We start from the raw sequence: 13,634 nt of genomic DNA, 5'->3' as shown, positions 1-13,634 counted from the left end.
GCCTTTTGCTCAGGTCATGGTCCCAGGGTCCTGGGATCGAGCCCTGAATCAGGCTCTCCCTGCTCAGCGGGGAGCCTGCTTCTCCCTCTCCCACTCCCCCTGCTTGTGTTCCCTCTCTCGCTGTGTCTCTGTCAAATAAATAAAATCTTAAAAAAAAAAAAAAAAAAGACATCCTACTCAGGGGGATGATGAATCAAATGACCACTGATGTGTCATCAGAAAGACTGGCGGCCAGAAGCTGGTAGAATAACATCTTGAGAGCACTGAAAGCACAAATCTGTTAACCCTGAATTCTGTATTCAGGGACAATGGCCTTCAGAAGAAAAGCAACTCCAGAATTGACAAAGAACACTCAAAACGTAAGAAACCAAACAACCCAATAATAAAATGGACAAAAGATTTCAAGGAAGGCTTTACTAACAAAAAAAGATACGGGTGGTGAGTAAGCACATGGAAAGATGTTCACCATCTGGGACATCAGGTAGACGCAAATCGAAACCACAGTGGGACCCACTCACATGCCTGCTGGAGCAGCCCGAGCGAACAAAGACGACCGTAGCAAGGGCTGGTGAGGGTGAGGAGCCACGGGGCTCTCTCAGGCTGCTGGGGGCAAAGTACTTTCTTATCAAGGAGAGCACACACCTCCCATTCGGCTCAGCATGCCTGCCCCTAGGTATTTACCCAAGAGAAATGAAAACTTATGTTCACACCAAGCCTGTATGTGAATGTCTACTGGCTTTATTTGTAATTGCTAAAAACTGGAAATAACTGAAATGTCTGTAAACCGATAAGCAGATAAACTGTGGTGGATCAACACAATGTAATGCCAAGTAACAAGAAAAAGGGACACACTACTGATGTACGCAGCCATAAGGACATATTTCAAATGCATTATGCTCATGAAAGAAGCACAAAAGGCTTCACACTGTATGATTCCAATTATATGACATTTTGAAAAAGGCAAAAATATAGGGAGTGAAAACAGACCAGTGGCCAAGGGCCTAGGAGACCTCACAAAGGCCAGGAGGCAATTTTGGGGGACAATGGAAATGTGCTATATCTTGATTGTGGTGGTGGTTACATGACTTATGTGATTGTCAAAACTCCCAGGATTGCACAGTAAGACAGGTGAATTTTAATTTATGTAAATTTTACATCAATAAAGCTTGACTTTAAAAATTACAGCAATGATAACAGCTTAGTTCTGGGGTAGGAATGCCCACAATGAAATTATTTTAGGTTAATATAATGCAAAATAAAAATAAAACGATACATCTAGATAAAATATAATAAATTTACAAGATATAAAAGCAGAATAAAGAAAAACTAGAGATATTTTCTTGGTAAAGAATACTAAGGTCATCACTGATAGACCTACACTATAAGAAAAGCTGAAGAAAGTTCTTCAGGCCAAAGAAACAAATAGCAGAAGGAAAATCAGATTTTTAGGAGGGGATAAGGAACACTGGAAATGGTTTAAAAAAAAAAAAAGGTGGGCAAACATGACTTTTCCCCCTCTCAATTTCTTTAACGCATATATATGTACAAATATATACATATAAAACTATTTAAAGCCAGAATTACATAACTCTGGTGGGGATTATAATGTGTGTAATTCTAATGCATATGGAAAGTACAGCATAAAGAACATGGGGAGGGGAAATGGCCCTAGAGGTTTTCAAGGTTCTTTCACTTTATATGAAGTCATACAATATGAAGTCTAAACAAATGATAAAAGGTTAACAATACGTTATCTCCAGAGCAACCACTAAGAAAAAAGAGGTATAGCTAGGGAACCTGGGTGGCTCAGTTGGTTGAGCATCTGCCTTCGGCTCGGGTCATGATCCCAGAGTCCTAGGATCAAGTTCCGTGTCAGGCTCCCTGCTCAGCGGGGAGCCTGCTTCTCCCTCTGCCTGCCACTCCCCCTGCTGTGTTCTCTCTTTCTGACAAATAAATAAATAAAATCTTAAAAAAAAAAAGGTATAGCTAAAAAGTCAATAGGTAAATCAAAATGGAATGCTAAAAATATTCAGTAAGAGAAGACAGAAGATGGTTAGAAGAACAAGAAATTAGAAGGGAAGAATAGAAGACAAATCATAAATAACAGGCCTAAATCCAACCATACCAATAATTACATTAAATATTAATGGACCAAGGGGCGCCTGGTTGGCTCAGTTGCTTGAGCGTCTGCCTTCGGCTCAGGTCATGATCCCAGGGTCCTGGGATCGAGCCCCACACTGGGCTCCCTGCTCTGCGGGAAGCCTGATCTCTCTCACTCCCCCTGCTTGTGCTCTCTCTAATAAATAAATCTTAAAAAAAAAGAAAAGAAAAAAAATATTAATGGACCAAACACTCCGATTAAAAAGCAAGAAACTGTGAGAATGGATATATGCTATGAGACACCCTGTGTATATGAACATAGTGACAGGTTAAATGTAAACAGAAGAGGATAAACCACAGAAACAGTAAGCATAAGAAGGCTGTAGTAGCTATACGAGTATCAGATAAAGCAGACTTCAAGTCAAAGAGCGCTGCTAGAGATGAAATTCACGAAGCCAAAATTCACAAAGGAAGAAACAGAGAATTCTAAACTCATATGAGGCTGAGGATTTTAACACTACTTCTCAGCAACTGACAGAAATCTGGTCCAAGTCAATAAAGTCACAGAACTTCTGGTTTCTGATGAATGTTGTCAACCACCTTGACCTGTTGGTATTTACAGAACCTATGACCAACAACTGCAGAATACATGTTCTTTTCAAGTGCATGACTGCCGGGGTCAATTACATCATGGGCTATAAAAAAGTCTCAATATATTTAAAAAGACTGTAATCATACAGAATATGTTCTCTGACCAAAATGAAATTAAACTGAAATCACTAATCAGATATACAGAAAAATCCAAATATTTAGAAATAAAGCAATATATTTCCAAAAGTGAAATTAGAAAATAGTTTGAATTGAATGACAATGATACAACATCTCCAAATTCATGGGATGGGGTAAAACAGGGTTTAAAGCCTTAAATGTTTATAATATAAAAGAAGAAAGGTTTCAAATTAATAACCTAAGGCTGGGCTTTAAAAATCTAGAAAAGGCAGCAATGTGAAACCAAAGTATGGAGAAAGAAGAAAGATCAGGCCCTGTATATGTATGTATCAAGGAATCCATTATCAAAAATCCTCCTACAGGGGCACCTGGGTGGCTCAGTCGGTTAAGCATCTGCCTTCGGCTCAGGTCATGATCCCAGGGTCCTGGGATCGAGCCCCACGTCGGGCTCCCTGCTCAGCGTGCGAGTCTGCTTCTCCCTCTCCCTATGTCGCTCCTCCTGCTTGTGCTGGCTCTCTTTCTCTCCATCAAATAAATAAATAAAATATATATAAAAAACCCAAAAACCCTCCTACAGAGAAAATTCAGTCTCAACTGATGGCACTGGTGAATTCTATGAAACCTGAGGAATAAACCATTCTTGGAGCGCCTAGGTGGCTCAGTAGGTTGGGCATCTGACTCTTGATTTCGGTTCAGGTCATGATCTCAGGGTCATGAGATGGGAGTCCCATGTTGGGCTCTGCGCTCAGTGGGGAGTCTGCTTGAGATTCTCTCCCCCTCCCCTTTGCTCCTGCCCCTGCTTGTGTGTGTGCACGCTCTCTCAAAAAAGAGCAAACCATTTCACACAAAAACTTTCAGAAAACAGAGGAAGAAGGAATACTTCCTAACTCATTTTATCAGGCTGCCATAACTCATTCCAAAATCTGACAAATACATAATAAAAAAAAGAAAATTACAATCTGCATCCCTTATAAACACAGATACAAAAATCCTTAGTAAGATATTAGCAAATGAAATCAAGCAACATATAAGAAGTATTATATGTCATGATCAAGCGGAGTTTTCCTCAGGAATATAAGGTTAGTTTAACATTAAAAATTACTGATTCGCCAAATAAACAGAATATAAGAGAAAGTTAGCAAAGTAAGATAATCTGTTATTGTTGAACTCTGGGGCCTTCCAGAAAACTTCAGTTTATACAGCAATACGATCGGGACAATTCAGCCTGCTGACATGGGAAACTCGGCTGAAGTGAAAATGTTTCTTTCCGAGGAGGGAGAGTGGCATTCTTGGGATGAAAATTCAATTCAGATTATGTCCTGCAGTATCTTCACGGGAGAAGTATTTCACAACAGAAACGGAATCAGAAAACTGTGTCTCGTTAGTGGTCCCAATATGGGAATAAAAGGGATTAGAATGCAGACAATCTGTCTGTGTGTGTGCCCTTTACTAAATCTCAGGGGTCCTCAGATCACTGATAGGAGAGAGGTCCGACGTGGCTCTGGTCCTGGTGACCTGCTTTGGCTCTCATCTCCAAATGGAGATGAGGTGTGATGTGTTTCCTTCCTGTCTCTGTTCTCTCTCCCTCCCCTCTTCTGTCTCTTTGTCCATCCGTCTGTTATCTCCCAGAGCTCTCTCAACTGTCTGCTCCAGGAGTGTGGTCAGAATACAGTGGACACAGTTAAAGAGCTTCTGATGAGGGCCAGGGAGGTGGACGGACGATCAGAGGGAGATGGTGCAGTGGAGGATAAACAAGGGAAACTTTGGAAAGGGTTCACCTGGGGCAAAGTGAGGGGTACTGCTCTTAGGGGGTGACGAGGGATGGTTCTGGCAATTAGGTGACATCTGAGCAGAGACCTGAGGGAATCGAAGGAACCAGCCATGCTGGCATCTGGGGACTGAGGAACAGCAAGCACACAGTCTGGTCACAGGAGAGGGGTCGCTGTTGTCTGGAACAGCGTGGAGACCAGCGTGGCTGGAGTGAGAAGAGGCAGAGGGGAGAGGAGGGGTCAGCAGGAAGTGAGGTTCTGATCACAGAGGGTCCCAAAGGGCTCTGGCTTTTGCCCGGGATTGACGGAGTCACCGAGGGCTTCAGCAGAGAGCGACAACCCTGACTTCCATTCAAAGGTCCTGCCTGTGTGGAGAGCAGGGTCACGAGGTGGTGAAGGAGATGGGTCAGGAGGTACCGCAGTAATTCAGACACCAGACAGTGGGAGCAGAGAGGGGGTGAGGAATGGCCACGTTCAGGAGCTGCGTTCTGAGGACAGCTGAGATGGTTTTGAGGTGCATTAACTTTGGTGTGTGGGAAGAAGAGTGACCAAGGCCAACTGCACAGAACAGCTGGAAGGCTGGGGCTCTGCTGACCGAGGGAGGCTCTGGGCAGAGCAGGTTTGGAAGCATCGGGAGTTGAGATGGGACGTTTGAGATGCTGGTGGAGATGCAAGCAGCGATTTGTAAGAGCAAGGAGGATACAGGGGCTGGAGGTCTGGCGGGCGGGCCAGGCCGGAGCGATAAATGTGAGCGTCGTTCGGTGCAGGAAGGTGCTCCAAGCCAGCAGGCTGAGGGGCCACCTGGGGACGGTGTCTACACAGACAAGGATCGGGTCCCACCGTGAGGCCACCATACACAGGTAACCAGCCAGTGAGGTTCGCGGACGGCACAGAGAGGCCGGCAGGCCGGAAGGCACGCCACCGGAGCAGGGGAGGCGGGTCCGTGTGGGTGGGGACCGGTACAGGGGATACGCTGAGGCGCCTGGGCGGGTCACGCGTGCCATCAGCGGTGGCAAGGAGTGGGCGTGCAGGGCCGGCTCCAGGGCCGCCCCGGGAAGGGAGAGAGGCAGTCGGCCGGTGGAGGGTCCCTGCCAGCAGGGATGCAGACCCTCAGCGCACACCGGGCTTCCGGACCCCTAGACACTGGCTTACACGCCGCAGACAGACGCAAGCGCATCTTTAAGAACAACGTTAGGAAGCAAAGTCTCTTTCATCCTTAACGCGGGTGAAGCCGGGTGAATTACAAGCTGCCACACAATCCTCGGCCACAAAGATCCAGCCCCACTTACTTGACTTTGAGAGAAACGCCCTGAGGAACTCCGACGCTGACGGCGGCGCCTAGGACGCTGTGCCTGGAGATCTTGCGCTCGGCTCCATACTCCACCACCGTCCCGAAGAAGCCCGCCCTGCAGGGAGCGCGGCCTGAGCAAGGGGGCCCCCTCCCGCCCCCCACCCCCGCGCGTGGGTCAGACGGACACGCCGGGCAGCGAGCAGAACGTCAGCACGCCAGCGGTGCAGTCCTTCCTCAGGCGGGGGCCGCCGGCAGGAGCGCCCGGGCAGGGTCGCAGACACGGCGGGCATCTCACCCGCGCGGCTCCGCCGGCGGAGCCCCCCCCGGCCCCCGCCCCCCGCCCCCCGACGTGCCGCAGGCCTGCTTCCGAGCAGCCCGGCCGGGACTTACTTCAGCGATCCTTTCACGCGCGTCTGGTCGTCATCCTGGAATTTGTGCTGATAGCTGATCAGTGCAAAAGAGTGAGGGATTCCAAGCTGGGGAGACGGGGGGAGACGGGGGGAGACGGGAAGGCGCCGCTGAGCGCCCGTCGTGGGCAGGCCTCTCGGGCAGGGGCCACGACCTGACTGTGAAGATTGACTAGCGGCCAGTATTTAGAAACTGCGGGAGTTCACGCAAAAACCCAGTTTCCTGACTTCGCACGGAAACACCACATTCCGAGGCAAGGAGCCCGCGTTCCGACGCGGCTGCAGGCGGTGGGCGCCGAGGAGCAGCTCCCTCCTGAGGCGGGGGCCCCTCACGCCGTGTCCCCGGACACCACGGTGGCGCCTGAGTGCGCTCCGGGGTCACTGACCAACCCGGGCTCTCTCCCATCCTGATTCTGTGGGCTTCTACTAGATACAGGTATCCCCTGTACCTGGCCGTCCCCAGCGAAGGGGGCACTTTGCTTTAGGATAACGGGAACACAGCTACCCTGGAAGCGTCAGGACAGCATCTCAACACCCTGAGCATGTGTGCACAAAACCAGCCTCTCAGGGCCGCCACGGTGCTCAGATCTGGGGAGGGTGGCCAGGGTGAGGGACGTCGGGGGCACACGAGGGAGCCGCTCTGCCCTCACCTGCAGGGCCACAGTGAAGTGGCTGGTTTTGGTGTCCCGGACGATGCTCGTGTTCATGGCCGACTGGATACCCCACCGCCACTGCAGATAGCCCACCGTGTTCTTGTCCAGGTTCCGGGCTAGCACAGTGGTGAGGCCCGGCCGGATTCCACGGGATGAAAACTGCAGAGCACAGTTTGTCGTCACAAAGCTGGGGGGACACACAGATGGAAAGGGTCCTGGATGACACCTGGTTCTCGGCTGTTCTTGGCCCCTTCCTGTCAGGCTGAGCCCCAGCTCACGCTCCCTTCCATGAATCCCAAGCCGGCGCCCCGCAAGGAAACTGGACATCGAGCCTCTCTCCTTGAGAGGGAGTGAGAGGGTGCCTTGCTGCAATCTTCCTAGTAACCCTCCCTGCTGATGTGCACGGCCCACCTGATCCCATTCTACCGAAAACCACTAGGTCCAATCCTTCTGCAAGTCAGAATCACCTCGGGGTCGGGGGGAAGGCTGCACACTGGAATCACCCGGCTGATCTAAAAAATACTGATAGTCGGCTCCCATGCCCTGGCATTCCGATGTACAGGCTTGGAGTGTTAAAAGCTTGCCAGGTGATTCTAATGTGCGGCAAAGTGGGAGGACCTCTGACCCAGAGACCATCCCAGACCAATGAAGTCAGAGTTTCAGGGCGGGGGGCCGGGCATCAGTAGATTCTTCAGGATCACCCACGTGATCCTGGTGTCCACCCAGGGCCAGGCACTTGGAAGGCTAGTACAGCAAACCGCTTGCCTGGAAAGGCATCTGAAGTTTGTTTCCAAGGGAGTCAGCCCCACCTTCTGGTTAAAAAGGGGTATTTCATTTTGACGACAAAGGAATTCACACCACTTTACCCGAAGAGTTAAAAGGTGAGCAAACAGCCCAACATTCACCAGATTGCCAAAGTCTGGTTTCTTTCTCTCTTTCCTAAGCTCGAGAGGTGTCACTTTTGCCATTAAATAATAACAAATACGAGCACTCTGATCATATTGCTCTTGTAAACTTCCAGCAATTCCCCACGAATTGAGAATTTCCTTCTCCCCTCCACAGGGCCCGCAACCCAAACGTTCCCTTATTTCTTTCAAGTCACACCGGGTGCTAGCTGCGTTTTTCTGCTTCAGCCACAGGGGTCAGGGGAGGCAAGCGGGGAGGAGAGAGACCAAAGTCATCCTAGAATTTCAAGAGAGACAGTGGCATTTAAAAGAATCAACATGTAAGGACCGAGATCCTTGTTTAATTAAAGTAGTAAGACTTAGTCTTTTTATCCAGCATGTCCTAGAGAAAGACTGATTTGAGAGAGAGAAGAGAGATCAGCAAGGCAGGCACTGTCCTGGGAGACAGACAACACTCCACAGGCTGTCTGCCTTTTCGGGGCTGACGCTACACCCCCAACCAACCTTGTGATCACTAGTCCGGACCTGCAAATAGCCTGGCCCTAGGATCAGGGCACCCTGAAGAGCAGATGCCGTACACTGACAAACTGGCATCCCTGTTTATACATCTGCATTCTCAAGTCTGATACACTCTGGGCACGATGATGACATTCAATTTCCAAACCTGTAAAGGCCGATGACCAGCAAGCCCAAGCCCCCCTCCCTGGTGACTACTCAACAGATACTCTGAGGCTCAACCAGAACAAGATGGCCAACAGCTTTCCCTCAGTGAAGTGTCTCCTGAATGTGCTGATCTAAGAATGACCTAGGTGCTTGATAAAAGTACGGATTCCTGGGCTTCCCAGAGGACCCGACTCAGCTGGTGTGGGGAGTGGGGCAGGACTCTGTGCTCTCAGTCGGCAGCAGGGGAGACAGACCTTCGCAGACAAGTGCTTGGAACGTGTTAGGACAACATGTATGTATACTCTTTGTCTAAAGTGGTTAAAAGTGCAAATCCTCGTCTGACCCACTGACTCCAAGTCCTGCAACAGAAGCCTGTGAAGCCATGTTCTCACCCGCACACGGATGACCCCCCACACTGGGCCGGGAGCGCCTGTCGCTGCCTTCAGGCTGTGTGTTCGCAAGCTTGGTCTCCACCTGTCCCAGATGCCACACCCACTTTCTCAAGACCTTCCATACCCCATGTCCCACCCACCTGGGAACGTGCCTTTCCTACCCGACTGGAGGGCAGGGACTGGTCTTACCCCATGGGACGGGGTGGGTGTGCAGATGGAAGTGAAAAGCTTTCTTTTCAAACACAGACTCCATCCCAGGACTCCTTTATTTTCTCCCCCACAGTAAAGAGAATTTTATTTTACCTTCCACCCAGTTCTTTTAGCTGAGCTCACACAGGTAACCCAACACGGAACTAAGGACACCTCTGTGGTTCTAGAAGGGCAGCGAGTTACAGTTCTAGGAGTGGGATGTCACTGCAACAGCAAAGATGAAGGGGAGCTGGGGCGGGGGGTGTCCCTTAACCCTCCAGCGTCTGCACATCTTGCTGATGACCAGGCAGTCTCACCAGTGCCTCACTGTTTAATACAGACCCTTTCCAGAACTTAAAACACATTCTCGGGGACAAAGAAATGATCCACAAGTTCATCAATACTTCAGGCCACTGACCAGCTTCCCTGAAGGTGCTTTCTCTCCAGTCTCTCCAGGCTCTCACAGCCCCCGGTGAACAGGCAGGAGCCTCATTCCCACAAAGGAGGAGACTGTGGGCCACAGAGCAGAAGCCAGGCAGCAGACGACCCTTCCCCACACCCGCCAGTCCAGAGTCTGAGCCACAGGCACCCTGCTTGGGCTCTCCGCCAGCGCCGCAGGATCTGCCCCTGGTGACCTTGCAGGACAGAAGAGGTAACTCCAGATGACCTTGACAAAAAGAATACACAGGTTCTAGTCTGCTAAATCCACAAAGACCATCAAAGAGGATTTCTCTATATTTACCATCTTGGGGTGAGATTACGGAACAGCTTCAGACCAAATAAAGGTCCCTGCAGATCCCCGGCTCCGAATTCTAACTGTTCAAAAGAGGAAAAGAGAGTGTGTTAGCAGGGTTTACTCTCACAGCAGCAACCCGTGTCTCAGGGAAGCACCCCCGGTTATAATTCCTTCTTTTAATTCAAAGCCACTGGCCCTTGCCAGGGCTCTGAAAGTAGGGGCTCAAAGATTTTGGAACCCAATGTGGGGCTTGATCTCATGACCCTGAGATCAAGACCTGAGCCAAGATCAAGAGTCGGATGCTTGGGATGCCTGGGTGGCTCAGTTTGTGAAGCGTCTGGCTTCGGCTCAGGTCATGATCCCAGAGTCCTGGGATCGAGTCCCGCATCAGGCTCCCTGCTCAGTGGGGAGCCTGCTTCTCCCTCTGCCTGCCGCCCCCCTGCCTGTGCTCTCTCTCTTCTCTGACAAATAAATAAATAAAATTAAAAAAAAAAAAAAGAAAAAAAAAGAAGAGTCGGATGCTTAACCAACTGAGCCACCCAGGTGCGCCTGGAAGATTCTTAAGACCTCATCCTAACCTTCACCAAATGGAGGACTGTTTCCACAGATCCAAAGGAGGCAGGTTTCAGAAAGGACCCCTCCAAAGGAAACACTGGTGGCCTCCGATGGTCTCCCTCGCTCAGGTCAGAAAGGGAGACCAGCTTCTGTGCCCGGCCATCCGCAGAGCCGCCTGCTGCGGTCGGGTGCGGGGCCCCCTCCCCTGCAGTGCCGGCTTCCTTGTGTTCCCGATCTGCTCTGCTTCATCGCCTGCGGCTCTCACAGGTGACTGGAGATGGTCCTCAGGGGTCTAGAGTTAACCCATCAGCAGTCCCACACTCAGCCTTGGAAGTCCAGCCCGTTCTGGCTGCCTCATTTACCAGTCTGGGTGACTTTCAAGGCAACTCTTCAATGTTAATTTGACGCAGTTCAATTTGCTCAGCAGAGCTGGCTGTCAAATGGCCGCCGATCAGTGGACCAGAGCACTGATACGGCACCTGCTTTCCGAATTGGGCAAGAAAAGGGAAGAGCCTACAGGTTTCTGCTGAAGAGGAACAAAGATGCAGAGCTTCTCGAGGTTGTGTTGCTGTAAGTTGGCATCTCAAGGGAAATCTTCCTGCTCTATCCTACCTCTGAGCTGTCCAGCAGACAGGGGATTCTGTCTCCAGTAGGAGACAGGTTTTTCTCTTGGGGACAGTCACCTCATGCCAAGTTTGACATCTGGTACCCTGTTGTACAATGATGTGGCCAACCTAGGTCTTTTTGAGGGTTGGCTTTTAGAATGTGAATGTTCAGAAATCAGGCTTTGCAGCGGATAACATAGACCCTGCCCGTCGACCTTCTTACCTCTCCCCATCCCTTTGCGGACGTGACTCGTCTAAGCGCGAAGTTAATGGAACCCCCTCCATTCCCATTCTGGGTTGAGAGGCTTCCAGAGAGGATGGCTGTGTCTGTAGCTGTCAAGGGTGCCTAGGAAATGATATTTGCTGGTAAGGAATGAGTCAAAGCACTAAGAAGCACAAGGACAGCAGTCTAACAAATACACTTCAAGTGTATGGCCAAAGGTGCAGGTGACCATGGCTTCAGGGTCTAGGGATGCACGAGGACCTCAAAAGGTTCACTTCCTTCCCACTTGGCCATCTGAACTGCATGTGGCCACCAAGGTAATGCTTTGCAAAAGCTTTACTAGGCAAATTTCAAAAAACCAGGGGAAAGACAAGGGCTAAATGCTGGTTCTTAGCGTACTGACAGCATCAGATGGCACAGTGGCTTCATCATGTGCCTTCCCTCCCATTGTGGGATGTCTGGGACTCTCCAGTCCTTGTTCGCCACCAGCACTGGGGAACGGACTGAATCCATGGCCCTACTAGCCAACCCTGGAAGCTCCACCAGAATGGCAAGTTTCCCAGAGTTAGGACTTCATCTTCTGGGTGGATGCACTTGAGAATAAACAGAGTTGAGGAGGCAGAGACCAACTATAAGCCTAAGCAGACCCGCTCACCACTGCTGGGCAGAAAGATGACATTTTAGTGATCCTGGGTTCAGCTGAATATTGTATTTTTTGCGCATGACAGAGTGTGCCTTAAAACTAAGACTGATTCTTGGAATTACCCATGGAGATCTGCTTTCTCGCCCAAATCTTCCCGACCTGGGCCTCTACTTCTCCCAGACCACTTGCACTTCTGCTGGGGGAGCCCTGCGACCTTGGGAGTTAAGTGCCCCCTGGCACTCATGCTGCTAACGGGTCAGCAAAGCAGTAACAAGCAAGGTTGTGCCTGGAACTTCTTTTTTTCTAGTGGCTAATTGCATCCTTTCATAAATAAAGATGAGAAAAACCACAGCTGCTCAGTGTGCTGCGCCTCGTTAACCTGAGCCTCACTGCACTCGGGGTGTGTGTGTGTGTGTGTGTGTGTGTGTGTGTGTGTGTGTCTGGGCTTCACCTCAATGGACTGGGATATGTGCATCTTGTTAATTTCAATCTGTGGAAAGCCACTTCCGGACACATCTTCGTACTCCTCCTCATAGCGATCAAAAAGGTCAGTGGCATCGATGCCAACACTGATGGTCCCCTGGGGCAGAAAAACAAGCAGTCAGAGCAGGGGTGGTATTTGTGGAATGAAAGACAATCTACACTCTGGCAGCCGACGGTCCCCTGGGTGTGGGCGGGACTCCACCATGAGGCCCAGGGAGCATGAATGTCACAGTTCACACCGAACTGCGGCAGAGTGTCACCGACTGCTGGGGTCAGAAAGCCAGTCACGTTGGCAGGCAAATGACAAGACAAGTGTTAGGAAAAGAAAAAAGACCCACACAACTTGATTTTTAGGGCCCAAACAGGACCGACTTCATGGCTCTAAACAGATCACCTCCAGATTTAACCGGTGAATGCAGAAACCACCTAGACACGAGCCCCATGAATTAAACATTTTAATGTTTGATTCTCAACACTTTTTTTTTTTTTTAAAGATTTTATTTATTTATTTGAGAGAGAGAACATGAGAGGGGGGAGGGTCAGAGGGAGAAGCAGACTCCCTGCCGAGCAGGGAGCCCCGATGCGGGACTCAATCCCGGGAACTCCAGGATCATGACCTGAGCCGAAGGCAGTCGCTTAACCAACTGAGCCACCCAGGCGCCCAATTCTCAACACTCTTAACATCATAAAACTACCTTAAAACTCTTTAAAACAGGGGCGCCTGGGTGCTCAGTTGTTAAGTGTCTGCCTTCGGTTCAGGTTATGGTCCCAGGGTCCTGGGATTGAGCTCCGTGTTAGGCTCCCTGCTCAGTGGGGAGTCAGTTCCCCCCTCTCCCCGCTGCTCCCCCTGCTTGTGCTCTGTCAAATAAATAAAACCTTAAAAAAAAAAAAAGTGCAAACAAAATCAATTATGAATGAATGGGAGATTGAAAAATTGTTTCACCTTCTAAAATTAATTTGAGAAATAAGCTATGAGAAACAGAATACCATATTCTCTCAAGAAATGTGAGGCTAAAATTTGCTGACTGATATAAAATGCTCCATACTCGGAAAATCAATGTTTATTATTTTTTTTAATCATCATAAGATTTTTCAAATGGGCATATATCTTAATCCCACATATAAAAACCTGACCACACACACATTTTTATTCAGTTCCCTGCAGCCCATTTTAAAAAACGGTATTGAGGCTGAATTTATATGTAATAACACAAACTGCACCCACCTAAAGTGCACATTTTGGTGAGTTCTGACAGACATGTAGACTTGTGAAACCAACCTCCGCAATCAC

At 49.5% G+C, this 13,634-nt stretch overlaps 1 protein-coding gene across 1 annotated transcript in view; it reads right to left on the bottom strand.

The window, feature by feature from the left end:
* Window positions 1-13,634, bottom strand: part of DNAJC11 (DnaJ heat shock protein family (Hsp40) member C11) — a 76,365-nt gene that overhangs the window by 6,290 nt on the left and 56,441 nt on the right. Inside the window, exons 5-10 of the mRNA XM_045898809.3 lie at window positions 12,312-12,440; window positions 11,218-11,340; window positions 9,841-9,914; window positions 6,947-7,136; window positions 6,280-6,365; window positions 5,888-6,004 (exon numbers count right to left, since the gene is read on the bottom strand). Coding sequence (XP_045754765.1) covers window positions 5,888-6,004; window positions 6,280-6,365; window positions 6,947-7,136; window positions 9,841-9,914; window positions 11,218-11,340; window positions 12,312-12,440 — 719 coding nt within the window. The remainder of the gene's footprint in view (window positions 1-5,887; window positions 6,005-6,279; window positions 6,366-6,946; window positions 7,137-9,840; window positions 9,915-11,217; window positions 11,341-12,311; window positions 12,441-13,634) is intronic.

This window comes from Mirounga angustirostris, unplaced genomic scaffold (genome assembly GCF_029215605.1).
Source record: "Mirounga angustirostris isolate CCGP_5_RB_7025 unplaced genomic scaffold, mMirAng1.0.hap1 SCAF_4, whole genome shotgun sequence".
Lineage (NCBI taxonomy): Eukaryota > Metazoa > Chordata > Mammalia > Carnivora > Phocidae > Mirounga > Mirounga angustirostris.
The sequence above is the reverse complement of the archived record's forward strand: the minus strand, read 5'-3'. Positions and strand labels throughout refer to the sequence as shown.